The sequence below is a fragment of the Podarcis gaigeae genome (assembly GCF_964106915.1).
Source record: "Podarcis gaigeae genome assembly, chromosome: 8".
Classification (NCBI taxonomy): domain Eukaryota; kingdom Metazoa; phylum Chordata; class Lepidosauria; order Squamata; family Lacertidae; genus Podarcis; species Podarcis gaigeae.
In genome coordinates, this window is record NC_139684.1 from 12,749,362 (window position 1) to 12,774,399 (window position 25,038).

The 25,038-nt window shown below is 48.8% G+C and overlaps 1 protein-coding gene across 1 annotated transcript in view; it reads left to right on the plus strand.

The window, feature by feature from the left end:
• The first annotated feature begins 2,258 nt into the window (after positions 1 to 2,258).
• TNFRSF8 (TNF receptor superfamily member 8) overlaps positions 2,259 to 25,038 on the plus strand; it is a 33,271-nt gene continuing 10,491 nt past the window's right edge. The window contains exons 1-5 of the mRNA XM_083750255.1: positions 2,259 to 2,352; positions 19,119 to 19,200; positions 21,952 to 22,080; positions 23,513 to 23,668; positions 24,443 to 24,536. Coding sequence (XP_083606381.1) covers positions 2,275 to 2,352; positions 19,119 to 19,200; positions 21,952 to 22,080; positions 23,513 to 23,668; positions 24,443 to 24,536 — 539 coding nt within the window. The 5' untranslated portion in view covers positions 2,259 to 2,274. The remainder of the gene's footprint in view (positions 2,353 to 19,118; positions 19,201 to 21,951; positions 22,081 to 23,512; positions 23,669 to 24,442; positions 24,537 to 25,038) is intronic.

A 25,038-nucleotide genomic window follows, 5' to 3' on the forward strand; every position in this document is an offset into this window, starting at 1 on the left:
TCTAACCATTAGGCGACAGGGCCTCTCCCTTCCTCTGCAAAGCATGGATCGCAATGGGCTTTTTGATGAAGGACGTAGGTAAGGCATCAATCACATTCAAGGCACCATGATGCCCCTTCATGAACAGCCATGGCTTCCCTCAAAGAATCCTGGGAACTGCTGTTTGCTAAGGATGCTTAGAGTTCATAGAATCGTAAGACTGTTGGAGTCATCTAGTCCAACCCCCTTGCAATGCAGGGATCTCAACATCCCATTTGAAACCAAACCAGACCCTGCTTAGCTTGGCAAATGGGCTAGCAGTTTTATTGCTGTGCCATTAGCAGATCCCTTATCCTGCCCCCCCACCCTGCATACAATTCCTGAAATTTCCTGAGGAACAAGGGCAAAATCTGCATATATCAGCAGCTGGGAATCACATGTCTGGAGAGCGCTGCACTGCTTGTGTCCTGCTTGTGTGTTGTGGGTTCAAGCTCCGTGTTGGTTGTTGTTGTTTAGTCATTTAGTCGTGTCCGACTTCATGACCCCCTGGACCAGAGCACGCCAGGCACTCCTGTCTTCCACTGCCTCCCGCAGTTTGGTCAAATTCATGCTGGTAGCTTCAACAACACTGTCCAACCATCTTGTCCTCTGTCGTCCCCTTCTCCTTGTGCCCTCCATCTTTCCCAACATCAGGGTCTTTTCCAGGGAGTCTTCTCTTCTCATGAGGAGGCCAAAGTATTGGAGCCTCAGCTTCAGGATCTGTCCTTCCAGTGAGCACTCAGGGCTGATTTCCTTCAGAATGGAGAGGTTTGATCTTCTTGCAGTCCATGGGACTCTCAAGAGTCTCCTCCAGCCCCAGAATTCAAAAGCATCAATTCTTCGGTGATCAGCCTTCTTTATGGTCCAGCTTTCACTTTCATACATCACTACTGGGAAAACCATAGCTTTAACTATACGGACCTTTGTTGGCAAGGTGATGTCTCTGCTTTTTAAGATGCTGTCTAGGTTTGTCATTGCTTTTCTCCCAGCTGTCTGCCACAACCAAATTGATGGAGACTCCATTTTTAGAAGCAGTTTACCCCCAAATGACAATTTTGGCGGTGAACAGCTGCAGGTAAGTGGTTTTAAAGCTCGGTCCCGGTTGGCCACTGGGTGACCAAGACGCTGGACCCTTTCAGTCTGACCCAGCAGGGAAAGCCCCCCCCCCAATCTTGCATTACTAAATAAATGAACCCACAGCCAACTATGAGACTGCTCCAGACCAGCCATTAACCCTTGCTATTCATTACAAGTGTATCACTTAAGCATAAATATTCTCAGGATGTGTGTTATCTTACACATTACAAAAGGCAGAGTCATTTAATAGCGACGCTTTTTTTAAAAAAGGCGTGACTTTCTCCCCCCCCCCAAAAAAAAACCCTTTAAGAAATGAAAATAACACCCAAATAGTTCTGTTCTCAGTCCAGCCTTGCCACACGCTGCCTGCCATGAGATTACTTGCTGGGGGGGGGGGGGGACGAGAGAGAACAAAGAAGCCTCCTCGCACGGAATGAGACCCTTGGTCCCATCTAGCCCAGTGGTGTCTGCACGGACTGGCAGCAGCTCTCCAGGGTGTTAGTCGGCAGGTGCTGGGGGGGGGGTTGAATTTGGGACATTCTGCATGCAGAGCCGAGGCAGGGGGAACACTGATGACCCTCCCTAAATGATGCCGGATTTCCCCTCCCATCACACACACTCCGCGCTCTAACCATTGCTCATGCTGGCTTGCTGGGGGTTGAAATCCAGCTGCATTTGCGAGGACCAAAGATTCCCTCTCTCGCCCGCCCGCACACTTCTTGGTTTAAAAGCGTGCAAAAACAAAGGGCGTTTAAAAAAAACCAACAACCCCAAAAAACACCTGACCGGTCAACCCTGGATAGGCTTGTCCCCATTTCACAGGAGGCAAACTGAGGCAGATAACGGGAAAGGCGGGAGATAAGCTACCGGTAAGCGCCTGTGATGTGTGATTTGGAAACCACGTTCTCAGGCGAGGATGGCCGCAGACCTAGGGTTTTTTTTTTAATTTTAAAAAAGTTAATTGAATGTAGGCACCTCGGGGCGGAGTCCTGAGGTTGACCGCAGCCCCAACCCCGTAGTTGATTTTATTCTTTTCTTTCGCCCGGCTCAGATCCCGCGCGCTTTGGAGAGGTGAGGTCCCTGCGCCCTGCGCTCTCCTCGCCAGGCGGGCAGATGGGCAGCCTGCGCTCTGCCCACCTCCCTTTTCTGAAGAAGTGGGGAGAGAGACCCGGAGTCGCCATGGGTGCTTGGAGTCGCCCTACGTGGCTGCTGTTCCTCCTCTTGGTTCTGCAGAGGGTCGCGGCGGCGCCTTCCCAGGTGAGGCATCCGCGCGGCTTTGGATCGGGCGCACGTGGTGGAGCTCCAGGCGGTGGCGGGGGAAATCAGTCCGGGGTTTAAGTTCCTTCCTTGGAGGTTTTTGAGCAGAGGCTGGATGGCCACGTGTCATGGGTGCTTTAGCTGAGATTCCTGCATTGCTGGGGGGGGGGGGGTTGGGGGCTAGATGACCGTTGGGGATCCCTACAATTCTATGCTTTTAAGAAGGGGAAGAACCATCGCAAGGTTGTTGGAGCACTACGCGGTGGGAGACTCCCTTCCCTGAGCAATGAGGACTGGGATCTTGCATCACTTTTTAGGGGAAGGACACGAAGCGTGTGGTTAAACTGTGGAGGCAGTGGCTGCTGCAGGAGGCAGTGACAAATGCATGGGGGGGGGGGCTAGCGATGGCTCGTGGCTATGCTCGATGGCTATGTGTTCCTTCCATGGTCGGAGACAGTGATGGTAATGATGATGATGATGATGATAAAATTATTATTGTTATTATTATTTATAGCCCACCCATCTGGCTGGGTCTCCCCAGCCACCCTGGGCAGCTTCCAACAAAGTATTAAAATACAGTGGTACCTCAGGTTAAGTACTTAATTCATTCCAGAGGTCCGTACTTAACCTGAAACTGTTCTTAACCTGAAGCACCACTTTAACTAATGGGGCCTCCTGCTGCTGCCGCACCGCCAGAGCACGATTTCTGTTCTCATCCTGAAGCAAAGTTCTTAACCTGAAGCACTATTTCTGGGTTAGCGGAGTCTGTAACCTGAAGCATATGTAACCTGAAGCATATGTAACCTGAGGTACCACTGTATCAGGGTGAGGAATGAGCCTGCAGCTGTTTGGCATGCAGAACGCCCCACCTTTGATCCCTGGTGTCTCTAGGTAGGGTGGGAAGAGAGCGATGCTTGGAAAAACTCAAGAACTGCTGCTGGTGAGAAGGTGGATGTGAGATGCCTGTACCTTCAAAGCACATTTCCTCCCCCCCCCCCCCCGAAGAATTCTGAGCACTGTAGTTTGGGAAGGTTTGCTGGGACCTGTCACTTTTCAAAGTGGGGGGTTTAAACTTCAATGCTCGGAATCCTTTGAGGGAAAGATCATGCTTTGGATGTGCTTAAAAGCCACTGGAGATGGAAATATATTGCCATTCAATGACCAACTGTAATTCTACGGATCTAGGATAGGAATGAGCGTGGAGGACCAGTACTGTGGTTCAGTGGCGTAGCGTGGGTTGTCAGCACCCGGGGCAAGGCAAGTAATTTGCGCCCCCTAACCCATGGATTTGCGCCCCCTAACCCTAACCCCCAGATGTTGCGCCCGGTGCGGCTGGCCCCCCTGCACCCCCACGCTACGCTACTGCTGTGGTTCCATCATCATCATCATCATCATCATCATCATCATTGAAGGCAGCTTCCCATGCTGGGTATGGGGAACATTTTGCCCTCTGGATGCTGCTAAACTACAGCTCCCATCATCCCCCACTGCTGAGTGTGCTTGCTAGGCCTGATGGGAGTTGTGGTTTGGCAGCATCCAAATAGCCCAGTTTCCCCCACTGCAACGTAAAACAAAATAAGGGCTGCTCTTATATTGTGGAACAACCTTATTAAATACAGAGGGTCCTTCTTGGGCAGGGAGGTGCACTCTGAACATGCCCTTTTGTTTCTGAGCCTCATATAGTGGTACCTCAGGTTAAGTACTTAATTCGTTCCAGAGGTCCGTACTTAACCTGAAACTGTTCTTAACCTGAAGCACTACTTTAGCTAATGGGGCCTCCTGCTGCTGCTGCGCCGCCGGAGCACGATTTCTGTTCTCATCCTGAAGCAAAGTTCTTAACCCGAGGTACTATTTCTGGGTTAGCGGAGTCTGTAACCTGAAGCGGATGTAACCTGAAGCATATGTAACCTGATGTACCACTGTAGTTCCGAATTCATTTATTTTCATCATCATCATAATTTTAATCATCATCATAATTTATTTATACCCCGCCCATCTAGCTGGGTTTCCCCAGCCACTCTGGGCGGCTTCCAACAAAAGATTAAAAATACATTAAAACACCAATCATTAAAAACTTCCCTAAACAGGGCTGCCTTCACATGTCTTCTAAACGTCAGATAGTTGTTTGACATCTGGTGAGAGGGCGTTCCACAGGGTGGGTGCCACTACGGAGAAGGCCCTCTGCCTGGTTCCCTGTAACATCGCTTCTCGCAGGGAGGGAACCGCCAGAAGGCCCTCAGAGCTGGACCTCAGTGTCCAGGCTGGACGATGGGGGTGGCGACGCTCCTTCAGGTATACAGGACCAAGGCCGTTTAGGGCTTTCAAAGGTCAGCACCAACACTTTGAATTGTGCTCGGAAACGTACTGGGAGCCAATGTAGGTCTTTCTGGACTGGTGTCATATGGTCCCAGCGGCCGCTCCCAGTCACCAGTCTAGCTGCCGCATTCTGGATTAGTTGTAGTTTCCAGGTCGCTTTCAAAGGTAGCCCCATGTAGCGCGCATTGCAGTAGTCCAAGCAGGAGATAACCAGAGCATGCACCACTCTGGCGAGACAGTCTGCGGGCAGGGAGGGTCTCAGCCTGTGTACCAGATGGAGCTGGTAAACAGCTGCCCTGGACACAGAACTGAGCTGCGCTTCCATGGACAGCTGTGAGTCCAAAATGACTCCCAGGCTACACATATTCCCAAATTAATCATATTCAGCTCTTTTGACCAGTCGCTGAGCAAACCCTGGGTCAGGAGGGTGCGCACACAGCCCCGACATGCACACAGCTGAGACATCATGTAAGGGGTGCAACACAAGATTAATCATGCTCAGTACATCTCTGTTAATCTAATCTAAGATATCCACTTAACAGCAGAATTGTGGTTTTTTATAATATTTGGAGCCTTTCCAGCCTCAGTGTCTAAGCTGGAGTGGGTGGTGCAGATTTGTGGCTCTCCAAACATTGTTGACCATTGAGATGGCTGGCTGCTGGGAAGCAAGGCTCTCCAATGTCTGGTCTACAGGCTTCCTCAAAGTCGGCCCTCCAGGTGTTTTTGGCCTACAACTCCCATGATCCCTAGCTAGCAGGACCAGTGGTCAGGGATGATGGGAACGGTAGTCTCAAAACATCTGGAGGGCCAAGTTTGAGGAAGCCTGGTCTACAGGTTAGAAACCCTCGATCGAAGATATCTGGTCTGGCTTGTTAAAGGCGCAAGAGCCCTAGCGGGAGAGAGAACATGGCAACCCCTCCAACCATGACTGTACAATGGTCCTTCGGGTTAAGTACTTAATTCGTTCCGGAGGTCCATTCTTAACGTGAAACTGTTCTTAACTTGAAACACCACTTTAGCTAATGGGGCCTCCCGCTGCTGCTGCGCCTCCGGCGTGCGATTTCTATTCTCATCATGAGGTAAAGTTCTTAACCCGAGGTAATATTTCTGGGTTAGCGGAGTCTGTAACCTGAAGCGTATGTAACCTGAAGAGTATGTAACCTGAGGTACCGCTGTACTTGAAGCACTTGCAGAGGTGTGAAATGTTAAGCTAGGCGAGAGTGCCCTGGAGCGTGTGCCGAGTGCCGCTTAGCAGTGAGCAACTGCTCATCTAGGGTTAAAGGTAAAGGGACCCCTGACCATTAGGTTCAGTCATGGATGACTCTGGGGTTGCAGCGCTCATCTCGCTTTATTGGCCGAAGAAGCCAGCGTACAGCTTCCAGGTCATGTGGCCAGCATGACTAAGCTGCTTCTGGCGAACCAGAGCAGCGCACGGAAACGCCGTTTACCTTCCCGTCGGAGCGGTACCTATTTATCTACTTGCACTTGACGTGCTTTCAAGCTGCTAGGTTGGCAGGAGCAGGGACCGAGCAATAGGAGCTCACCCTGTCGCGGGGGATTCGAACCGCCGACCTTCTGATCGGCAAGTCCTAGGCTCTGTGGTTTAACACACAGCACCACCCGCGTCCCACATCTAGGGTTAGGTCTGGGTATCGCACAGAAATAGCAGGCAGCTCCTTTTGCTGCCATGCTATGGTGCTTCTTCAAAAGATAACGTAAGATTCTAGTCCTCATGGCTGTGAATATAGGGCTGATTTAAAAGCAACAGAGGAAGCTGCCTGATAATGAGTCCATCCAACTCAGTATCGTCTACTCTGACTGGCAGCAGCGCTCCTGGGTTTCAGGGGGGAGACATTCCCAGGCTGACCCAGAGATGCCGTTGGGAATCGAACCTTCTGCATGCAAGACAACTTTCAGGCCTGATTCCTCAAGCCCAGATGTGCAATACATCAAGGAGAGGAAAGGCATAAAGGATCCCTCTGTGGAGGTCTCTGTTACAGGGGTGACTACCTGTTTTCAGATCAAAGGCTGTAGTCCTTTGTGGACAAATCTTGCGTGGGCGGTGGTGGTGGGGGGGTTGGACTAGATGATGCTTGGTGTACCTTCCAACTCTACAATTCTATGAATCTATGAGCAATGACAAAGCTAGACAGCATCTTAAAAAGCAGAGACATCACCTTGCCAACAAAGGTCCGTATAGTTAAAGCCATGGTTTTCCCAGTAGTGATGTATGGAAGTGAGAGCTGGGCCATCAAGAAGGCTGATCGCCGAAGAATCGATGCTTTTGAATTCTAGTACTGGAGGAGACTCTTGAGAGTCCCATGGACTGCAAGAAGATCAAACCTCTCCATTCTGAAGGAAATCAGCCCCGAGTGCTCACTGGAAGGACAGATCCTGAAGCTGAGGCTCCAATACTTTAGCCACCTCATGAGAAGAATCTATGCTTTTGAATTATGGTGCTGGAGGAGACTCTTGAGAGTCCCATGGACTGCAAGAAGATCAAATCTCTCCATTCTGAAGGAAATCAGCCCTGAGTGCTCACTGGAAGGACAGATCCTGAAGCTGAGGCTCCAATACTTTGGCCACCTCATGAGAAGAGAAGACTCCCTGGAAAAGACCCTGATGTTGGGAAAGATGGAGGGCACAAGGAGAAGGGGAGGACAGAGGATGATATGGTTGGACAGTGTTCTCGAAGCTACCAGCATGAGTTTGACCAAACTGGGAGGCAGTGGAAGACAGGAGTGCCTGGCGTGCTCTGGTCCATGGGGTCACGAAGAGACGGACACGACTAAACAACTAAACAACAACAACGAGCTGTTTGCCACCAGTAGGCGGGGCCACGGCCAAAAGGAGGTGAAGAAACACCTTTTTACAAAGAACCACACACAAAAGTCAGGCACACCTGTCCACACGCCATCCAAACAGAGAGGAGGATAACGGCAATGTGGCATAGGGGTTAGAGCATGGGTAGGCAAACTAAGGCCCGGGGGCCAGATCCGGCCCAATTGCCTTCTAAATCCGGGCATCAGCGTGTTTTTACATGAGTAGAATGTGACCTTTTATTTAAAAGGCATATCTGGGTTATTTGTGGGGCCTGGCTGGTGTTTTTACATGAGTAAAATGTGTCCTTTTATTTAAAATGCATCGTTGGGTTATTTGTGGGGCATAGAAATTCATTCAAATAATAATCCAGCCCTCCACATGGTCTGAGGGACAGTGGACCGGCCCCCTGCTGAAAAAGTTTGCTGATGTAGGGGGTTTTCAACTATCATCTTTTGCTGACCCCTGGGTTAGAGTGCCAGGTTAGGACCTGTGAGGGACGTGGGTTCGAATCCCCACACAGCCATGAAGCTTACTGGGGTGACCTTTAGGGGCCTACCTCGCAGGGTTGTGGTTGAGAGTAAATGATGACAGGGAGAAAGAAACACCGATCCCACCTTGAGCTCCTTTGGAAAAAAATGGGGGGTGCAATGAATAAGTAAATAAATAAGGCAGGACATAAATGTTGTTACAGTTCAAAGATTTATTCTGGCAGATGCTTTCCTGCTGAACCCTCCAAGTAAACTTCGGGCAAGCAAGAGGCATGATCACAGTTCAAGGATGTTACGGTAAAATCTGGGTGTGAGGCTGCTCTGCCACCCAGCTCGTCGGACTAAGTCTGCGGGTCCCTGCGGAGGAAAATGAGCTCGGCCGGAGAAAGGAGCAAACTGCAGAAGATCCAAGTTTATTGCGCAACAGGTTCAAGGCGAGATTGAACAGCGAGAACTTTTGACATGAACTTTTGAAACTTCCCTCCATGTCCCAGAATACAGTGCAAAATACATCCCAGTTACATCATGAATACATTAAGAAGAGGTTGGGTTACACAGGTTACATCATGAATACATTAAGAAGAGGTTGGGTTAAACAGGATTAACATATGCAGAGCTGGAGATATGCGCAGATAAGCACATCCTGAGTACCGGTGATGAGAAGACAATGGTCCATGTACTGGCATTGCCCGGCGGAAAGGCTTGGCAGAGTGATTTGACAGGATTAGGGTCTTGACACCTTGCTTGAGGGATTATGGAGGACAGGGGAGGTGTCATGGAGTCCTAGAGAAATTGAGCAAATTGGCACGTTGAGTTTCTATGAATTTTATAGATTTTTGTCCCTTTTGACATTGACAATTGGAAATAAATGGATATATTGTAGCGAAGAAGAAGGTGAAGAAGACATGCCCCCCCCTTCCGTATCAAGGACATGGGAGAGCATTCATGGAGGGTGTGGGAGAAAGCCCAGGGGGGGCATGGCCTGGGCAATGGGAGTTCCAAGGCCCACATAGAAAACTGGGGGGGGAGAGACTTCTGAGCCTGAGGTTCCCCGCCTTTTCGTACTGCACACCCCCGGGCTATTCGAACATGGCTTTATTTTTTTAATTCCATTTCTATCCCTCCAAATTGTTCAAGGTGGGGTACGCTGCCCCCCCAGGTGCCCCTCACTTAATCCCAACACAACAACCCTGCAAAGTAGGCTAAGCTGAGAGAAGCAGTGCCTGGTCCTGTTGTAAACAAAAACTGCCCTTTTCCCTTATGCGGTATCCAAGAGCCCATATAGAGTCCTTACGTAGGTTCCCTATTGGTAGGAGAGAATAACAGAGGCCAACCAGAGAATATTGAGAAGCAAAGCAGCTAGTAAGCCTGATCTTTATTGATCTGTTGCAACAGGGTCCTCACTCACCACAACACGGGAGGGAGCAGGAACCCAGAAAAATGGCGCGCAAGGCCTTATAAAGACTTTTGAAATTGCCACCCTGTAGATCAAGACCACCCCCAGAAACATCATACATACATCACAGAAGGGGTGTAACCTAAGACCACTCCTCAGATACATCATACCTACATCACAAAAAAGGCAGTCTTAAAACAGAAATTTCAATTTTGTTTTTCTCCTGTCATTGTTTATCTCCTGTCTGGCAGGTTACTTGATTGGATTGCCTGGGGAGCCTGGTCAGTCTTTTGTAATGATAAAGACAGTACTTACCATAGTTCCTGGGCCAGGTCACAGGCTCACACCCTATTCAAACACAGTTGTTGTTGTTGTTTAGTCGTTTAGTCGTGTCCGACTCTTCGTGACCCCATGGACCAGAGAACGCCAGGCACCTCTGTCCTCCACTGCCTCCCGCAGTTTGGTCAAACTCATGCTGGTAACCTCGAAAACACTATCCAACCATCTCGTCCTCTGCCGTCCCCTTCTCCTTGTGCCCTCCATCTTTCCCAGCATCAGGGTCTTCTCCAGGGAGTCTTCTCTTCTCATGAGGTGGCCAAAGTACTGGAGCCTCAGCTTCACAATCTGTCCTTCCAGTGAGCACTCAGGTTTGATTTCCTTCAGTATGGAGAGGTTTGATCTTCTTGCAGTCCATGGGACTCTCAAGAGTCTCCTCCAGCACCATAATTCAAAAGCATCAATTCTTCGGCGATCAGCCTTCTTTATGGTCCAGCTCTCACTTCCATACATCACTACTGGGAAAACCATAGCTTTAACTATACGAACCTTTGTTGGCAAGGTGATGTCTCTACTTCTCAAGATGCTGTCTAGGCCTGTCATTGCCCTTCTCCCAAGAAGCAGGCGTCTTTTAATTTCGTGGCTGCTGTCACCATCTGCAGTGATCATTGAGCCCAAGAAAGTATAATCTCTCACTACCTCCATTTCTTCCCCTTCTATTTGCCAGGAGGTGATGGGACCAGTGGCCATGATCTTCGTTTTTTTGATGTTGAGCTTCAGACCATATTTTGCGCTCTCCTCTTTCACCCTCATTAAAAGGTTCTTTAATTCCTCCTCACTTTCTGCCATCAAGGTTGTGTCATCTGCATATCTGAGGTTGTTGATATTTCTTCCGGCAATCTTAATTCCGGCTAGGGATTCATCCAGCCCAGCCTTTCGCATGATGAATTCTGCATATAAGTTAAATAAGCAGGGAGACAAAATACAGCCTTGTCGTACTCCTTTCCCAATTTTGAACCAATCAGTTGTTCCATATCCAGTTCTAACTGTAGCTTCTTGTCCCACATAGAGATTTCTCAGGAGACAGATGAGGTGATCTGGCACTCCCATTTCTTTAAGAACTTGCCATAGTTTGCCGTGGTCGACACAGTCAAAGGCTTTTGCATAGTCAATGAAGCAGAAGTAGATGTCTTTCTGGAACTCTCTAGCTTTCTCCATTATCCAGTGCATGTTTGCAATTTGGTCTCTGGTTCCTCTGCCTCTTCTAAATCCAGCTTGCACTTCTGGGAGTTCTCGGTCCACATACTGCTTGAGCCTTCCTTGTAGAATTTTAAGCATAACCTTACTGGCGTGTGAAATGAGTGCAATTGTGCGGTAGTTGGAGCATTCTTTGGCACTGCCCTTCTTTAGGATTGGGATGTAGACTGATCTTCTCCAATCTTCTGGCCACTGCTGAGTTTTCCAAACTTGCTGGCATATTGAGTGTAGCACCTTAACAGCATCATCTTTTAAAATTTTAAATAGTTCAGCTGGAATACCATCACAGTGATGGTATTCAAACACAGACATACCCTTAAGACAGGATTTGTGAAGGAAAAGACAATGGGGAGGCTTTTCCATTTTCCTTTGACCTTGCAGAGAAAACATTTGGTCAGTTTGGGACAGTTGGGAATCAAAATGGTTCCAGGTCGGTCTTCCTGTGCTGATCTATGTACGTGCTTGGTTGGTACACTTATGAACATTTAACATATATCTAAGACCTCAAAATTCCTATCACAGCCCCAAGGTCACCCTAATGAGCTTCATGGCTGAATGGCAGATTTGAACCTGGGTCTCTCCCACGTCCTAGCACGCTTGCACCCTAACCACTACGCAGCACTGCCTCTTGCGGTTTTGCTGCGGACGGAGCTGCGAGCGAGCGCTTTAATGTGGCTGGGAACGGGCCGGTGTCCGTCCGCCTCCTGGCATGTGTGCATAACAGCAAAACCTCGCGCGTGCAGCTGTTGCTGTGGATCTTGTGCAACCCAGCAGCTCTTTCTCCTGGGGGCAGGAAACCCAGCCATCTTTGGCTCCCTTACTGGCTAAGCCAGCCCGAAAATGACTCATTCACTAATATTTTTCTGAGGACACTGAAACCAGAAGGCTGATTCAGAAAATTTCAGTTTGCAAGAGATGAGTGGCGAGACCAGGAAACCGGTGGGGTGACAACAGCTCCGGTCCTCATTTGGGAATTGACTTGGCCGGCAGACAGAAAACTGCACCCCTCACTTTTCTGAATCGGCTTTCCCCAGTCCCCACCCCAAGCACGCTCTTTGCAAAAACCACCCGACCACATCTGAGAAATTGTGCAGTAACCCTCCAGCTACCTTTGACACAGCAGTTTAGTGCTGAGAAAGGGCTGCAGTTCAAATGGGAGAGCATCTACACCATGGGTAGGCAAACTAAGGCCCGAGGGCCGGATCCGGCCCAATTGCCTTCTAAATCCGGCCCGTGCACTGTCTGGGAATCAGTGTGTTTTTACATGAGTCAAATGTGTCCTTTTAGTTAAAATGCATCTCTGAGTTATTTGTGGGGCCTGCCTGGTATTTTTACTTGGGGAGAATGTGTGCTTTTATTTAAAATGCATCTTTGAGTTATTTGTGGGGCATAGGAATTCGTTCATTTTTCCCCCCCAAAATATAGACTGGCCCCCACAAGATCTGAGGGACAGTGGACCGGCCCCCTGCTGAAAAAGTTTGCTGACCCCTGATCTACATTGTGTGCGGAAGGTTCCAATGGCAGCATCACCAGATAAGGCTGGGAACAACACTCCTGCCAGCCAGTGTAGGCCAATGACCTGACTCAGAATAAGGCAGCTTCCTGCATTCCGATTGTAAAGATAAAGGTAAAGGGACCCCTGACCATTAAGTCCAGTCGTGACCGACTCTGGGGTTGCAGCGCTCATCTCGCTTTATTGGCCGAGGGAGCCGGCGTACAGCTTCTGGGTCATGTGGCCAGCATGACTAAGCCGCTTCTGGCGAACCAGAGCAGTGCATGGAAACGCCATTTACCGTCCCGCTGGAGTGGTACCTATTTATCTACTTGTACTTTTGACGTGCTTTCGAACTACTAGGTTGGCAGGAGCAAGGACCGAGCAACGGGAGCTCACCCTGTCGCGGGGATTTGAACTGCAACCTTCTGATTGGCAAGTCCTAGGCTCTGTGGCCACCCGCATCCCTTCGCATTCCCTTTATTTGCAACCATGAGGACTAGAATCTTGCTTGTCCTTTTGAAGAAATTCCGCAGAGCACTTTCCTTGCACACAGATTGCCCCAGGTTCAACCTAACCCTGCCTGCAACCCTGGAGCGCTAGAGGTTGGGTAGTTCAGCTGGCTGGAGTGTGGTGGTGACAATGCCAAGGTTGCAGGCAACAGCCAGCAAGTTGAGACCCCGGTCGATTCAGCCCCGTTCCTCTCTGACCGCAGCGCCCTGCTTAACCACTTACGGCGACTCCAGAGAGCATTAGGGAATCCAGCTGTTTCAGGAGGAGACTGGACTGGATTGGGTCCATGAGTGGAATGGGATGCAGAGGTGAGCCCTCCCCACCCCGTCCCCTTGTTATTGAATAGCACTTTCTGGGAGAACTAAAAAAAAAGCACACACAGCTCTAAGCTTATGATAACAGATGCATGCTTCGTTTTGGTCCACTGGCTAAACCTGCAAATCCTTCCCATCGATGCCCAGAACAGGGACTTATACAGAGTTGCGACAGGCAACTCCCTCTTTAGTGAGAGCTGCCTGTTGCAACTCTCCATGAGTCCCCGTTCTTAGCATCAAACGCTTCAGGGTGGATATCCTGCATCTTCAGAATTACCGGATGGTCTGGTGTTTAGCCAGAATCTGCTTCCCAGCTGCTTCCTCCCACTGATCTAGGAACAGTAATGGATCTCCCAAGTTCTCTTGCTTGGCTCACATATCTCTAATGAAAAAGGCAAGGAGTAAATCTTACTGGGGTCTATAAAGCTTGTAAAAGAACAGCTATATTGCCTTGCATTGCAGGGGGTCAGACTAGAAGATCTTTAGGGTCACTTCCAACTCTATATTTTGTACATTCAAACAGTCTGCATCTGAATTTAGGCAGTGGTTTCCCCAAAATGGCCCAGATGGAAACCCCTCGGACTTCCCACCCTTGCCTTAACAGGAAACATCAAGGAACAAGTGGGTGGGTTTTGCTCAATTTTTTTTTGCCACCAGCCGATGCACAGGCAGGGCTATTAATAGAGCTAATAACCAGCTGTGTGTTCAAATGCAGATTATGCCTAATTAATGAAAACACTTGTTGACTGTAAACACCAGGTCAAAACTGAACCGAGGTAGCCTCATTCGTAGCTCTTGAAATGAGGAGGTAAAAAGAGTGCAGAAAAGTCCCGCAGACGGGAAGACCCGTGGTTTGGCGAGAGGCCACGAGCTCGGCATGCGGAAGATTTCCTGGTTTGATCCCTAGCCTCTTCGCGGAAGAACCAAGAGCCCAAAGCTGGCCTGCCAGCAACCGCCCCACTGTACATTTCCCCTGGAGATTTTACAAGCCTTGATGTGTGCAGAGATGGATGGAGGAGGGAAAACTGGCGACTGGGAGTGGCCACCGAGACCACATAACACCGGTCCTGAAAGACCTACATTGGCTCCCAGTGTGTTTCCGAGCACAATTCAAAGTGTTGGTGCTGACCTGGAAAGCCCTAAACGGCCTTGGCTCAGTATACCTGAAAGAGCGTCTCCACTCCCATCACCCAGCACGGACACTGAGGTCCAGCTCCAAGGGCCTTCTGGTGGTTTCCTCACTGCGAGAAGTGAGGTTACAGGGAAGCAGGCAGAGGGCCTTCTTGGTGGTGGCACCCGCCCTGTGATAAACCCTCCCATCAGATGTCAAGGAAATAAACAACTACCTGACTTTTAGAAGCCATCCGATGACAATCCTGTTTAGGGAAGTTTTTAATGTTTGATGTTTTATTGTGCTTTTAATATTCTGTTAGGAGCCGCCCAGAATGGCTGGGGAAACCCAGCCAGATGGGTGGGGTATAAGTAATAAATTACAGTGGTACCTCAGGTTACAGACGCTTCAGGTTACAGACTCCGCTAACCCAGAAATAGTACCTCGGGTTAAGAACTTTGCTTCAGGATGAGAACAGAAATCGTGCTCTGGCGGCGCAGCAGCAGCGGGAGGCCCCATTTGCTAAAGTGGTGCTTCAGGTTAAGAACAGTTTCAGGTTAAGAATGGACATACGGATGAATTAAGTACTTAACCCGAGGTACCATGGAATTATTATAAAGCGACGAATGTCTTGTCACACCCACCGTTGTCATGTGGCCCCTGGGAGGCTTCCAGGGAGGGAACATGGCCCTCGGGCAGAAGAGGGTTTCTCTCAGACATCAAAGCCATGCAGAAAACACCACCTGATGGCAGGAAGAGCTGTTGGGTTTGACAACCAAATGTCTGCAGGGTGGACCAGCAGCCTGACCTACAGTACCAACAACTACAGTTGTTGGTACTGTAGTTGCAAACGGGGAGAGCACAGCGGTCCTCAAGTCCTGCTTGCTGTTTTCCCACAGAGAACGTAAGTGCATAAGTAGAGCCTGCTGGATCAGGACCCATCTAGTCCAGCTTCCTGTTTTCCTAGTGGCAAACCAGATGCCTGTGGAACACCCGCAAGAAGGATCCGAGCACAAGAGCAGTTCTCCTTTTCTGTGGTTTCCAGCAACTGGTCTTCAGAAGCATTGCTGCCTCCTGTGATAGGAATTTTGAGGTCTTGTTGTTGTTTAGTTGTGTCCGACTCTTCTTGATCCCATGGACCAGAGCATGCCAGGCACTCCTGTCTTCCACTGCCTCCCGCAGGTTGGTCAAACTCATGCGGGTAGCTTCGAGGTCACTGTCCAACCATCTCGTCCTCTGCCGTCCCCTTCTCCTTGTGCCCTCCATCTTTCCCAACATCAGGGTCTTTTCCAGGGAGTCTTCTCTTCTCATGAGGTGGTCAAAGTATTGGAGCCTCAGCTTCAGGATCTGTCCTTCCAGTGAGCACTCAGGGCTGATTTCCTTCAGAATGGAGAGGTTTGATCTTCTTGCAGTCCATGGGACTCTCAAGAGTCTCATCCAGCACCATAATTCAGAAATATGTTAAATGTTCATAAAAGGACCAACCAAGCACGTACATAGATCAGCACAGGAAGACCGACTTGGAACCATTTTTGATTTCTCTGCATGGTCAAAGTGGGAAACCTTCCCATTGTCTCTTTCCTCACAAATCCTGTCTTAAGGGCGCATTTAAGATATGAATAGGGTGTGACCCTGACCTGGCTTAGGAACTAAGTATTTATTGTTACAGATAGGTAGCCGTGTTGTTCTGCCATAGTCAAAACAAAAAAAATTACTTCCAGTAGCACCTTAAAGGTCTTTAAGGTGCTACTGGAAGGAATTTTTTAAGTATTTATTATTACAAAAGACTGGCCAGGCTCCCCAGGCAATGCAATCAAGTGACCATTAAACAGGTAACCGGGCAGACAGGAGGTAAACAAAGCACTCAGATTTCTGCTGTAGACCGCCCTTTCTGTGATGTAGGTATGATGTTTCTGGGGGTGGTCTTGATCTACAGGGTAGCAATTTCAAAAGTCTATATAAGGCCTTGCATGCCATTTTTCTGGGTTCCTCCTCTCTCCTGCGGCTGAGGGGAGCACCCTGTTTCAACAGATCAATAAAGATCAAGTTTACTAGTTGCTTTGCTTCTCAATATTCTCTGGTTGGCCTCTGTTATTCTCTCCTACCAATAGGGAACCTACGTAAGGACTCTATATGGGCTCTTGGATACCCCATAAGGAAAAAAAGGGCAGATTTTTGTTTACAACATTCCCGTTTGTGGAGGCAGAGCAGAAACATCCTAGATCCCTCAATAGCCCTCGTCTCCTCCATGAATTTGGCTAATCCTATGCTTTTGAATTATGGTGCTGGAGGAGACTCTTGAGAGTCCCATGGACTGCAAGAAGATCAAACCTCTCCATTCTTAAGGAAATCAGCCCTGAGTGCTCGCTGGAAGGACAGATCCTGAAGCTGAGGCTCCAATACTTTGGCCACCTCATGAGAAGAGAAGACTCCCTGGAAAAGACCCTGATGTTGGGAAAGATGGAGGGCACAAGGAGAAGGGGACGACAGAGGATGAGATGGTTGGACAATGTTCTCGAAGGTACCAACATGAGTTTGAACAAACTGTGGGAGGCCGTGGAAGACAGGAGTGCCTGGTGTGCTCTGGTCTATTGGGTCACGAAGAGTCGGACACGACTAAATGACTAAACAACAACAACAATTTAAAACAGTCCACATTGGTGGCAGGGATCTCCTGCCTATCATACCACCTCTTTCTTGCCCTTTCTCTAAACCAGGGTTCCCAAACCCTTTTGGGCTACAATTGGACTACAATTCCCATCACCCCTGACCATCGGTCCTGTTAGCTAGGGATGATGGGAGTTGTAGTCCAAAAACAGCTGGAGACCCAAGGTGGGGAAACAAACTGCTCTGAACTGAAAAGGCCCGAGCCCTGCAAGTTTTCTTCATAGGGGAATTGATCCATCCTTCCTCGATAACTTTGATCCTTTTCCACCTCAGCAATATCCCTTTTGAGGCAAGGCAGCCAGACAATCTAGTTGGCACCTTTGCTTGACTGTTGTCAGTCCATAGCTGTCAAGCGTCCCTTATTTGGCGGGACAGTCCCTTATCCCAGTGCCATGTCCCGCTGCTGTCCCTTATTGATGATGTCCCTTAAATTTCCCGGGTTTCAAAGGAAGCAGCTCCTCTCCCTTCCTCCCTGCTGGCCAGGGAGGAGGGAGGCTCCAACTGGGTTGCTTGGCTGCGTTGCTCACCCAATAAGGAGTCTAAGAACGACTGGGGGGTGGAGCTTGCATGCCTTGTGCCGATCAAATCGGCCGCGTTGCCTGGGGACTCGCCTTTGCTCAGCGCTTCCCAGCGGAGAGGTGACGGTGGTTTTCCTTGCTGCATCTCCTTTGCCAGTTTGGTGCGCTATGGGAACCACCATTTGAGGCTTCGTTTGGCTGCTGGTTGACTAAAATCCCTTATTTTGGCTGCTGATCCCTTATTTTCAAGGCTGATCTGACAGACAGACTCTCCTTTGGTTCTGAGGAACAGCAGAGAAGCAGATAAACTTGCCCAAGTCTTCAAGACGCACACATATGTCTACAATTGTGTCATTATTTTACAATCTCTGTCAAACTGACCTCAAATTTTTTTTGAGGGATTGAAATGTCACATCTGTTGCTACCAACCCCTTTCATCTCTTGATAGTATGTCTTGTTTCGACTCAAGTCTCAACTTTTCCAGTCATCCAGAAAAATCAAACTCAGCATCTTTAATTCAGAGGCGAATCTAGAGAAACGGCCTACCTTTTCTCTTACGGGTGAGCCAGAATCAGGGCTCTCTGAGGGCCTAAGAAGGAGACGAGACGTCTCAGAAATAAATGCTTCGCGGAATGTTATGGTTTGAAGAATCAGCGAGCGGGATTTGAATTATGAGCAGTAGAAAGAATGAGAGACTATTGTGTTCTTATGAAGTAAAATGAGGGGAGAAGACAGGATGCAGCAAAGAGGGAATAAGAAAAGCATCCTAGAAAATGGGGTGGGAAGTCAATAATATATAAGGATTTTTTAAAAATATGTATTGGAATTGTATGTGGAATTTCTTGAAGTTTAATAAAATAATTTTGGACTAAATTTTGGACTTTCACGGTGGCTGAAATCCTACGCTTGATTCCCTGAGAGTAAAAGCTGCTGCACACTGCACGAGTTTGTGACTAAGGCTTTGTACGCCTTTCTGTTTACGCCGGTTCCAGAATGTTCCTTTCGTTCCCTGCAAGGAAAGTTTGCAGCGTCTGAGGCTTTTTAGTTTAGAGAAAAGGCGAGTGACATGATAGAGTGGAGAACCTTTGGTCCACAAGATGTTGCTGAACTGCAAATCCCATCAGCGCTAGCAAACAGAGCTGATGGTCAGGAATGAGCACTGAGGGGAACAGGATGCTGGACTAGAGGGGTCACTGCCTGGCCTGATCCAGCAACCAGGCTTTTCTTAGGGGCTAATGAATTTGTCTAACCCTTTCTAAAGCACATGGGTTTTGCCAGATCTTGTGGCAGGGAGTTCCATCAGCTGTTTTGGCCCCCCACCATTCTTTTTAAGGCCTCAAATGGAATCAAAATAGAAACCACGAAAAAACCACCAGTCATCTCCCCCTCCTGAAACCGCGCCTGAAACTATTTCCCCTTTCTTTTGAGAAACAACACTCAAGTCCTGGTCATTATGTGGAGAGTTCCACCATATTTCAATGTCTTGTGCATTCTTTTGGATGTATTTAGAAACACAGACTCTGCCCTTCTCAACACAGGAGAAACATGCAGCCCCTCATCTTTTAATTATGGCTTTTGTCTTTCTGCCTTTCTAGGGATCAAGTCATTTGCCTTGCTTGGGGCTGGTCATCGGGTCCAACAAAGAACCCCTACGGTGCTGCTACCAGTGCCCCTCAGGTCAGTACCTCTGGAATCATAGAGTTTAAGGGGATCTGCAAAGGGCACATTCCAGTCTGGCAAAATCTATTGGGGCAGGAAGCAGGATCAATGAGAGGGTGTGGCCTGGATAGAAGAGGGTGTGGCCTGTGGAGAGTTCTGAGGGCCAGGGAGAGAATCCTGGAGGGCCACGCATGTCTCTCTGGCCCGAGGTCCTTAACCCTTTGCTGACTGGCTTTCTACCCCCCCTCCCAGCACCTGTTCCCAGGTGAGCTCATAACACTGTAAAAGTGCAACATAGGAAATGAGGTTAAATATCATTATTCCTCCTTATTTATTCTCTCAGCTTTATTTCATGAAACTTGCATACCGCTTGGTTGTAGAGAACCTCAAGGTGGTTGACAAGAAGAATAAAGCAGTAAGATAATTAGCAGAAGCAATTAGATCGCTGGGAGGGCGGAATTAAAACCAGCAACGAATTAAAAACACGCGTTCTAAACATCTGGGCACGCTCGTCTGAACAAGGATGTTTTTAGCAGGCGCTGAGAAAAGCACAGCGAAGACGGCTGCCTGATGTCATGTGGCAGGGAGTTCCAAAGTGCTGCTTCTGCCACACTAAAAGATGCAGTTCTTGCAAATGTGGAAGGAACTGCTATGCAGCAGTTGTAACAAGGCCAGATCCGCGGGTTGAAGTGGTCGGGTGTGCAGATGTGTGCAAGGAGATTTTGCTGTGCAAAAACCGACATGAGCAGTCTTAGTTGTGGTTTCTTCATAAAAACCAGAGAGATGTGGTCTGTCACGCCAGAAGGGGGAGCGTCCCTCCCTCCGGAAATATGGTGCTTTTGGGGGGCTCTCTGAGGTGAGCTGGGTGACTCACCAAAGTTTGCAAACTCTGCGGCCTTGGAAGCCAAGCCCCAAAACTCCCCTCGAGGAACTTAAGAGAACTCTGTGGGTGGGGGGTGTTTTTACTGTCTTTCTAGAGGAAATTTCTGACATTTTCTCCTTCTGACGGTTCTTTTTTCTGTTGGGTTTTAACGGCGCGCCGTCAGGGGCTGGCGTTAAATAGAAGGGTGTTCCCCTTCCAGTCCTGGGTGCTGAAATAGAGATGTATAATCCGGTCAGGACCCCTTTTAAGGCTTTGTTTTTGCTGCAGTTGGTCAGTTTCAGCCTGGGCTATTCCACTGCAAGCAGCAGATACAGGCTTTGCAGGACTTAAGGCTGCCCCTATAAGGTGGGGAAGGAGATTCCTGAGTCGTGTTGGTGGAGGGAATAATAATAATAATAATAATAATAATAATAATAATAATAATAAATTATTTATACCCCGCCCATCTGGCTGAGTTTCCTCAGCCACTCTGGGCGGCTTCCAATCGAGTGTTAAAAACAACAAAGCATTAAATATTAAAAACTTCCCTAAACAGGGCTGCCTTCAGATGTCTTTTAAAGATAAGATAACTGCTTATTTCCTTCACATCTGAAGGGAGGGCATTCCACAGGGCAGGCGCCACTACCAAGAAGGCCCTCTGTCTGGTTCCTTGTAACCTCACAATGAGGGAACTGCCAGAAGGCCCTCCTCGCTGGATCTCAGTGTCCGGGCTGAACGATGAGGATGGAGACGCTCCTTCAGGTATACAGGACCGAGGCCGTTTGGGGCTTTAAAGGTCAGCACCAACACTTTGAATTGTGCTCGGAAACGTACTGGGAGCCAATGCAGATCTCTCAGGACCGGTGTTATGTGGTCCCGGCAGCCACTCCCAGTCACCAGTCTAGCTGCCGCGTTCTGGATTAATTGCAGTTTCCAGGTCACCTTCAAAGGTAGCCCCACGTAGAACGCATTGCAGTAGTCCAGGTGGGAGATAACTAGAGCATGTCCCACTCTGGCGAGACAGTCTGCAGGCAGGTAGGGTCTCAGCCTGCGGACCAGATGGAGCTGGTAGACAGCCGCCCTGGACACAGAATTAACCTGCGCCTCCCTGGACAGCTGTGAGTCCAGCTACCCCATTCAGGACCAGGGAGTCTCCCACACCCGCCCGCCCCTATCCCCCCCAAACAGTACTTCTGTCTTGTCAGGATTCAGCCTCAATTTGTTGGCCGCCATCCATCCTCCAACCACTTCCAGGCACTCACACAGGACCTTCACTGCCTTCACTGGTTCTGATTTAAAAGAGAGGTAGAGCTGGGTGTCATCAACTCTTAAAGGAGCCCCCCACCCATGGTTTAATAAAGTTCAGGATCCTGCATCTCTCAGGAACAATTTTGAAACTTGCTGCATGGGAAGCAAACTTTTAATTAAAAACCTCTCCTTTTACAGTGGCACCTCGGGTTGGAAACACCCGAGTCACAAACACTTCGGGTTACAGACTCCACTAACCCGGAAGTAGTACCTCTGGTTAAGAACTTTGCTTCAGGATGAGAACAGAAATTGCGCCCCGGCAGCGGGAGGCCCCATTAGCTAAAGTGGTACCTCAGGTTAAGAACGGTTTCAGGTTAAGAACGGACCTCCGGAACGAATTAAGTTCGTAACCAGGGGTACCACTGTATTCTGATCAAAAATATGTGCCAGCAGAGATGTATTTACCAGGGGCTTTAACAGGCAGCTGGCCTGTCTTACCGCAATATCATCCTCACAAGACAATAAACCAAATTTTAAATGGGCAGAAAAGCCATGTTTGGTGAAAACTAGAGTCCTTTCCAACCGTCTCACAGTGGGATCTGCAAGGCCCTGGGATTGGGTTAAGAGCGGCCTCCTCTCCATTTTAATTTTATTTTTAGGATACACCCAGACTGTGACTTGCCCTGCGAATCTCACGGACTGCAAAAAGAACCTGTGCCGAGCCGACCACTACCTGAACGACGCTCACGTCACGCCCCGTTGTGAGGCTTGTAAGCAGTGCCTGCCAGGTATTTGCCCCCAGGCACCCGTTGCCCTTTGCAGCACACTGCCTTTTCGACTGGCGCCTGGGCTCGCGTCCTCCTGCACCAGCCCAGTCCCTCAAGTGTCAGAGTCCGTGGTAAAGACTTCAGCATGTTATAAGAAAACTACTGCTCCCTTTCCCTTATGGGGTACCTAAGGGCCTCATAAGACGTGGGTGATGATGTGAGTTAAACCAGAAGGTTGGCGGTTCGAATCCCAACGACGGGGTGAGCTCCCGTTGCTCGGTCCCAGTTCCTGCCAACCTAGCACTTCGAAAGCACGTCAAAGTGCAAGTAGATAAATAGGTACCGCTCCAGCGGGAAGGTAAACAGCATTTCCGTGTGGCTTAGTCATGCTGGCCACGTGACCCGGAAGTTGTATGCCGGTTCCCTCGGCCAATAAAGCGAGATGAGCGCCGCAACCCCAGAGTTGTCTGCAACTGAACCTAATGGTCAGGGGTCCCTTTACCTTTACCTTTAAGAGCCCATATAGAGTCCTTAAGTAGGTTCTCTATCGGTAGGAGAAAACAACAGAGGCCAACCAGAGCATATTGAGAAGCAAAGCAGCTAGTAAGCCAGATCTTTATTCAACTGTTGCAACAGGGTGCTGCCCCCCCACGGGGGGGGACCCCGATCCCTGCGCGTAAGCTGTAGACTGTAGTGACTGTAGAGTTGTAATGACTGTAGAGTTGGAAGGGACCCTAAGGACCATCTAGTCGAACCCCTCTGCAATGCAGGAATCTCAGCTAAAGTATCTCTGACAGATGGCCATCTTGTTGTTGTTGTTTAGTCGTTTAGTCGTGTCCGACTCTTCGTGACCCCCTGGACCAGAGCATGCCAGGCACTCCTGTCTTCCACTGCCTCCCACAGTTTGGTCAAACTCATGCTGGTAGCTTTGAGAACACTGTCCCACCATCTCGTCCTCTGTCGTCCCCTTCTCCTTGTGCCCTCCATCTTTCCCAACATCAGGGTCTTTTCAAGGGAGTCTTCTCTTCTCATGAGGTGGCCAAAGTATTGGAGCCTCAGCTTCAGGATCTGTCCTTCCAGTGAACCCTCAGGGCTGATTTCCTTCAGAATGGATAGTTTTGATCTTCTTGCAGTCCATGGGACTCTCAAGAGTCTCCTCCAGCACCATCTAATCTCTGTTTAAAAACCTCCAAGGAAGGAGAGTCCACAACCTCCAGAGAGGGACCGTTCCACAGTCAAACAGCTCTTACCATCAGATAGGTTGTTGTTTTTTTCTGATGCCTAGAAAGTTTTTCCTGAGGTTAGACCACCCTGATCTAGAATCTGGGTCCAAATCCTCATTCGGCCACAAAGCTCGCTGGGCAGGTCTCGTTCAGTCGCTACCTCTCAGCCTAACCTACTTTGCAGGGGCGTTGTGGACTAAAACAGCATCTGTTTGGGTCCTCTCCAACAGACCGCCACCTAGTAGAAAAACGTCCTTGCACCAACCATACCAACCGGGAGTGCCAATGCCAGCCTGGATGGTACTGTAAGGAGCCGTCGACGGGCACCTGTATTACCTGCGTCCCGCTGACCACTTGCAAGCCGGGCTCTGGGGTCAAGACCAAAGGTAGGTACTGTTGAGAATGTATTGTACTGTTGAGAGTGTATTAACTGATGGTCTGTGTAAGTGGTTTGGGAGCTGCACGGTCAGGGGAAAAACAATGCTGTCCAGGGTTGTAAAGACTGCGGAGAGAATAATTGGGTTCACTCTTCCCACCTTGGATCAAATCTGTGCTTCCAGGTGTCATAAGAAAGCTGCAGAGATAGTGCGCACCCCAGAAATGATCTCTTTCATCTTCTGCCTTCTGGAAGAAGGTATAGGTTTATAAAGACCAGGACTAGCCACCTGAGAAACAGTTTTTATCCAAATGCGATTTTGGTTTTAAACGCAGTATAAGGTAGTCTCTGTGGGAGTATTTGATTATGGGGTACCAGAGCTTTTAGGAGGTTAACCAGGCTGGGATAGCTGGGATAGCAGGCTTGTTGGTTTTTGAATGTCTGATGTAGATTTTTTCAATTTCGTTGTTCTGTATGGGACAATGACAATAAAGATTATTGTATCGTAAAGCAATTGAGACCCTGTCTTTGCTTTGCTTTGGGGGGAAACGTGTTCTGCCATTGGGCGGCGGGGAGATCCTGCCACCTATTTATCTACTTGCACTTTGATGTGCTTTCGAACTGCTAGGTGGGCAGGAGCAGGGACCGAGCAACAGGAGGTCACCCCGTTGCAGGGATTCGAACCGCTGACCTTCTGATCGGCAAGTCCTAGGCTCTGTGGTTTAACCCACAGCGCCACCCGCATCCCTAAATTACAGTAGTCTTTTATCATTATTTTCATCAGGCACCCCTGACACAGATACCATCTGTGAAGAATGCCCTTCGGGTACATTCTCTGATGAAGATTCCAGCACCCAAACCTGCAAGCCTCGCACCGAGTGAGTGATAACTTCCTCTGCAATACTGTATCTAGTGTGTACGTATAGAGCAGGCACCCCCAAACTCGGCCCTCCAGCTGTTTTGGGACTACAACTCCCATCATCCCTAGCTAACAGTGGTCAGGGATGATGGGAGTTGTAGTCCCAAAACAGCTGGAAGGCCGAATTTGGCGGTGCCTGTTATAGAGGGTCCTATCCTGCGGATAAAAACTAAAACCCAGTGGACTACCTTACAGGGTCGTTTGTAACACTTCTCTTGTTGTATTGGGTTTTTCCCCCCTCTTTTTTTTTTTTTTACAATAATATTTATTGCATTTCCTACAAATATAACACATACTGTAAAACAAATGAAACAAAAATAAAAAGAGAAATAGAACAAATAAAACGAGTAACAACAAAAGATATAACAACAAACACATAAGCAATACAAATTAATTAATTAATTAATTAATTAATTAATTAAACTTCCAACCTCATAAACGTATTGCTTGACTTCCTCTAG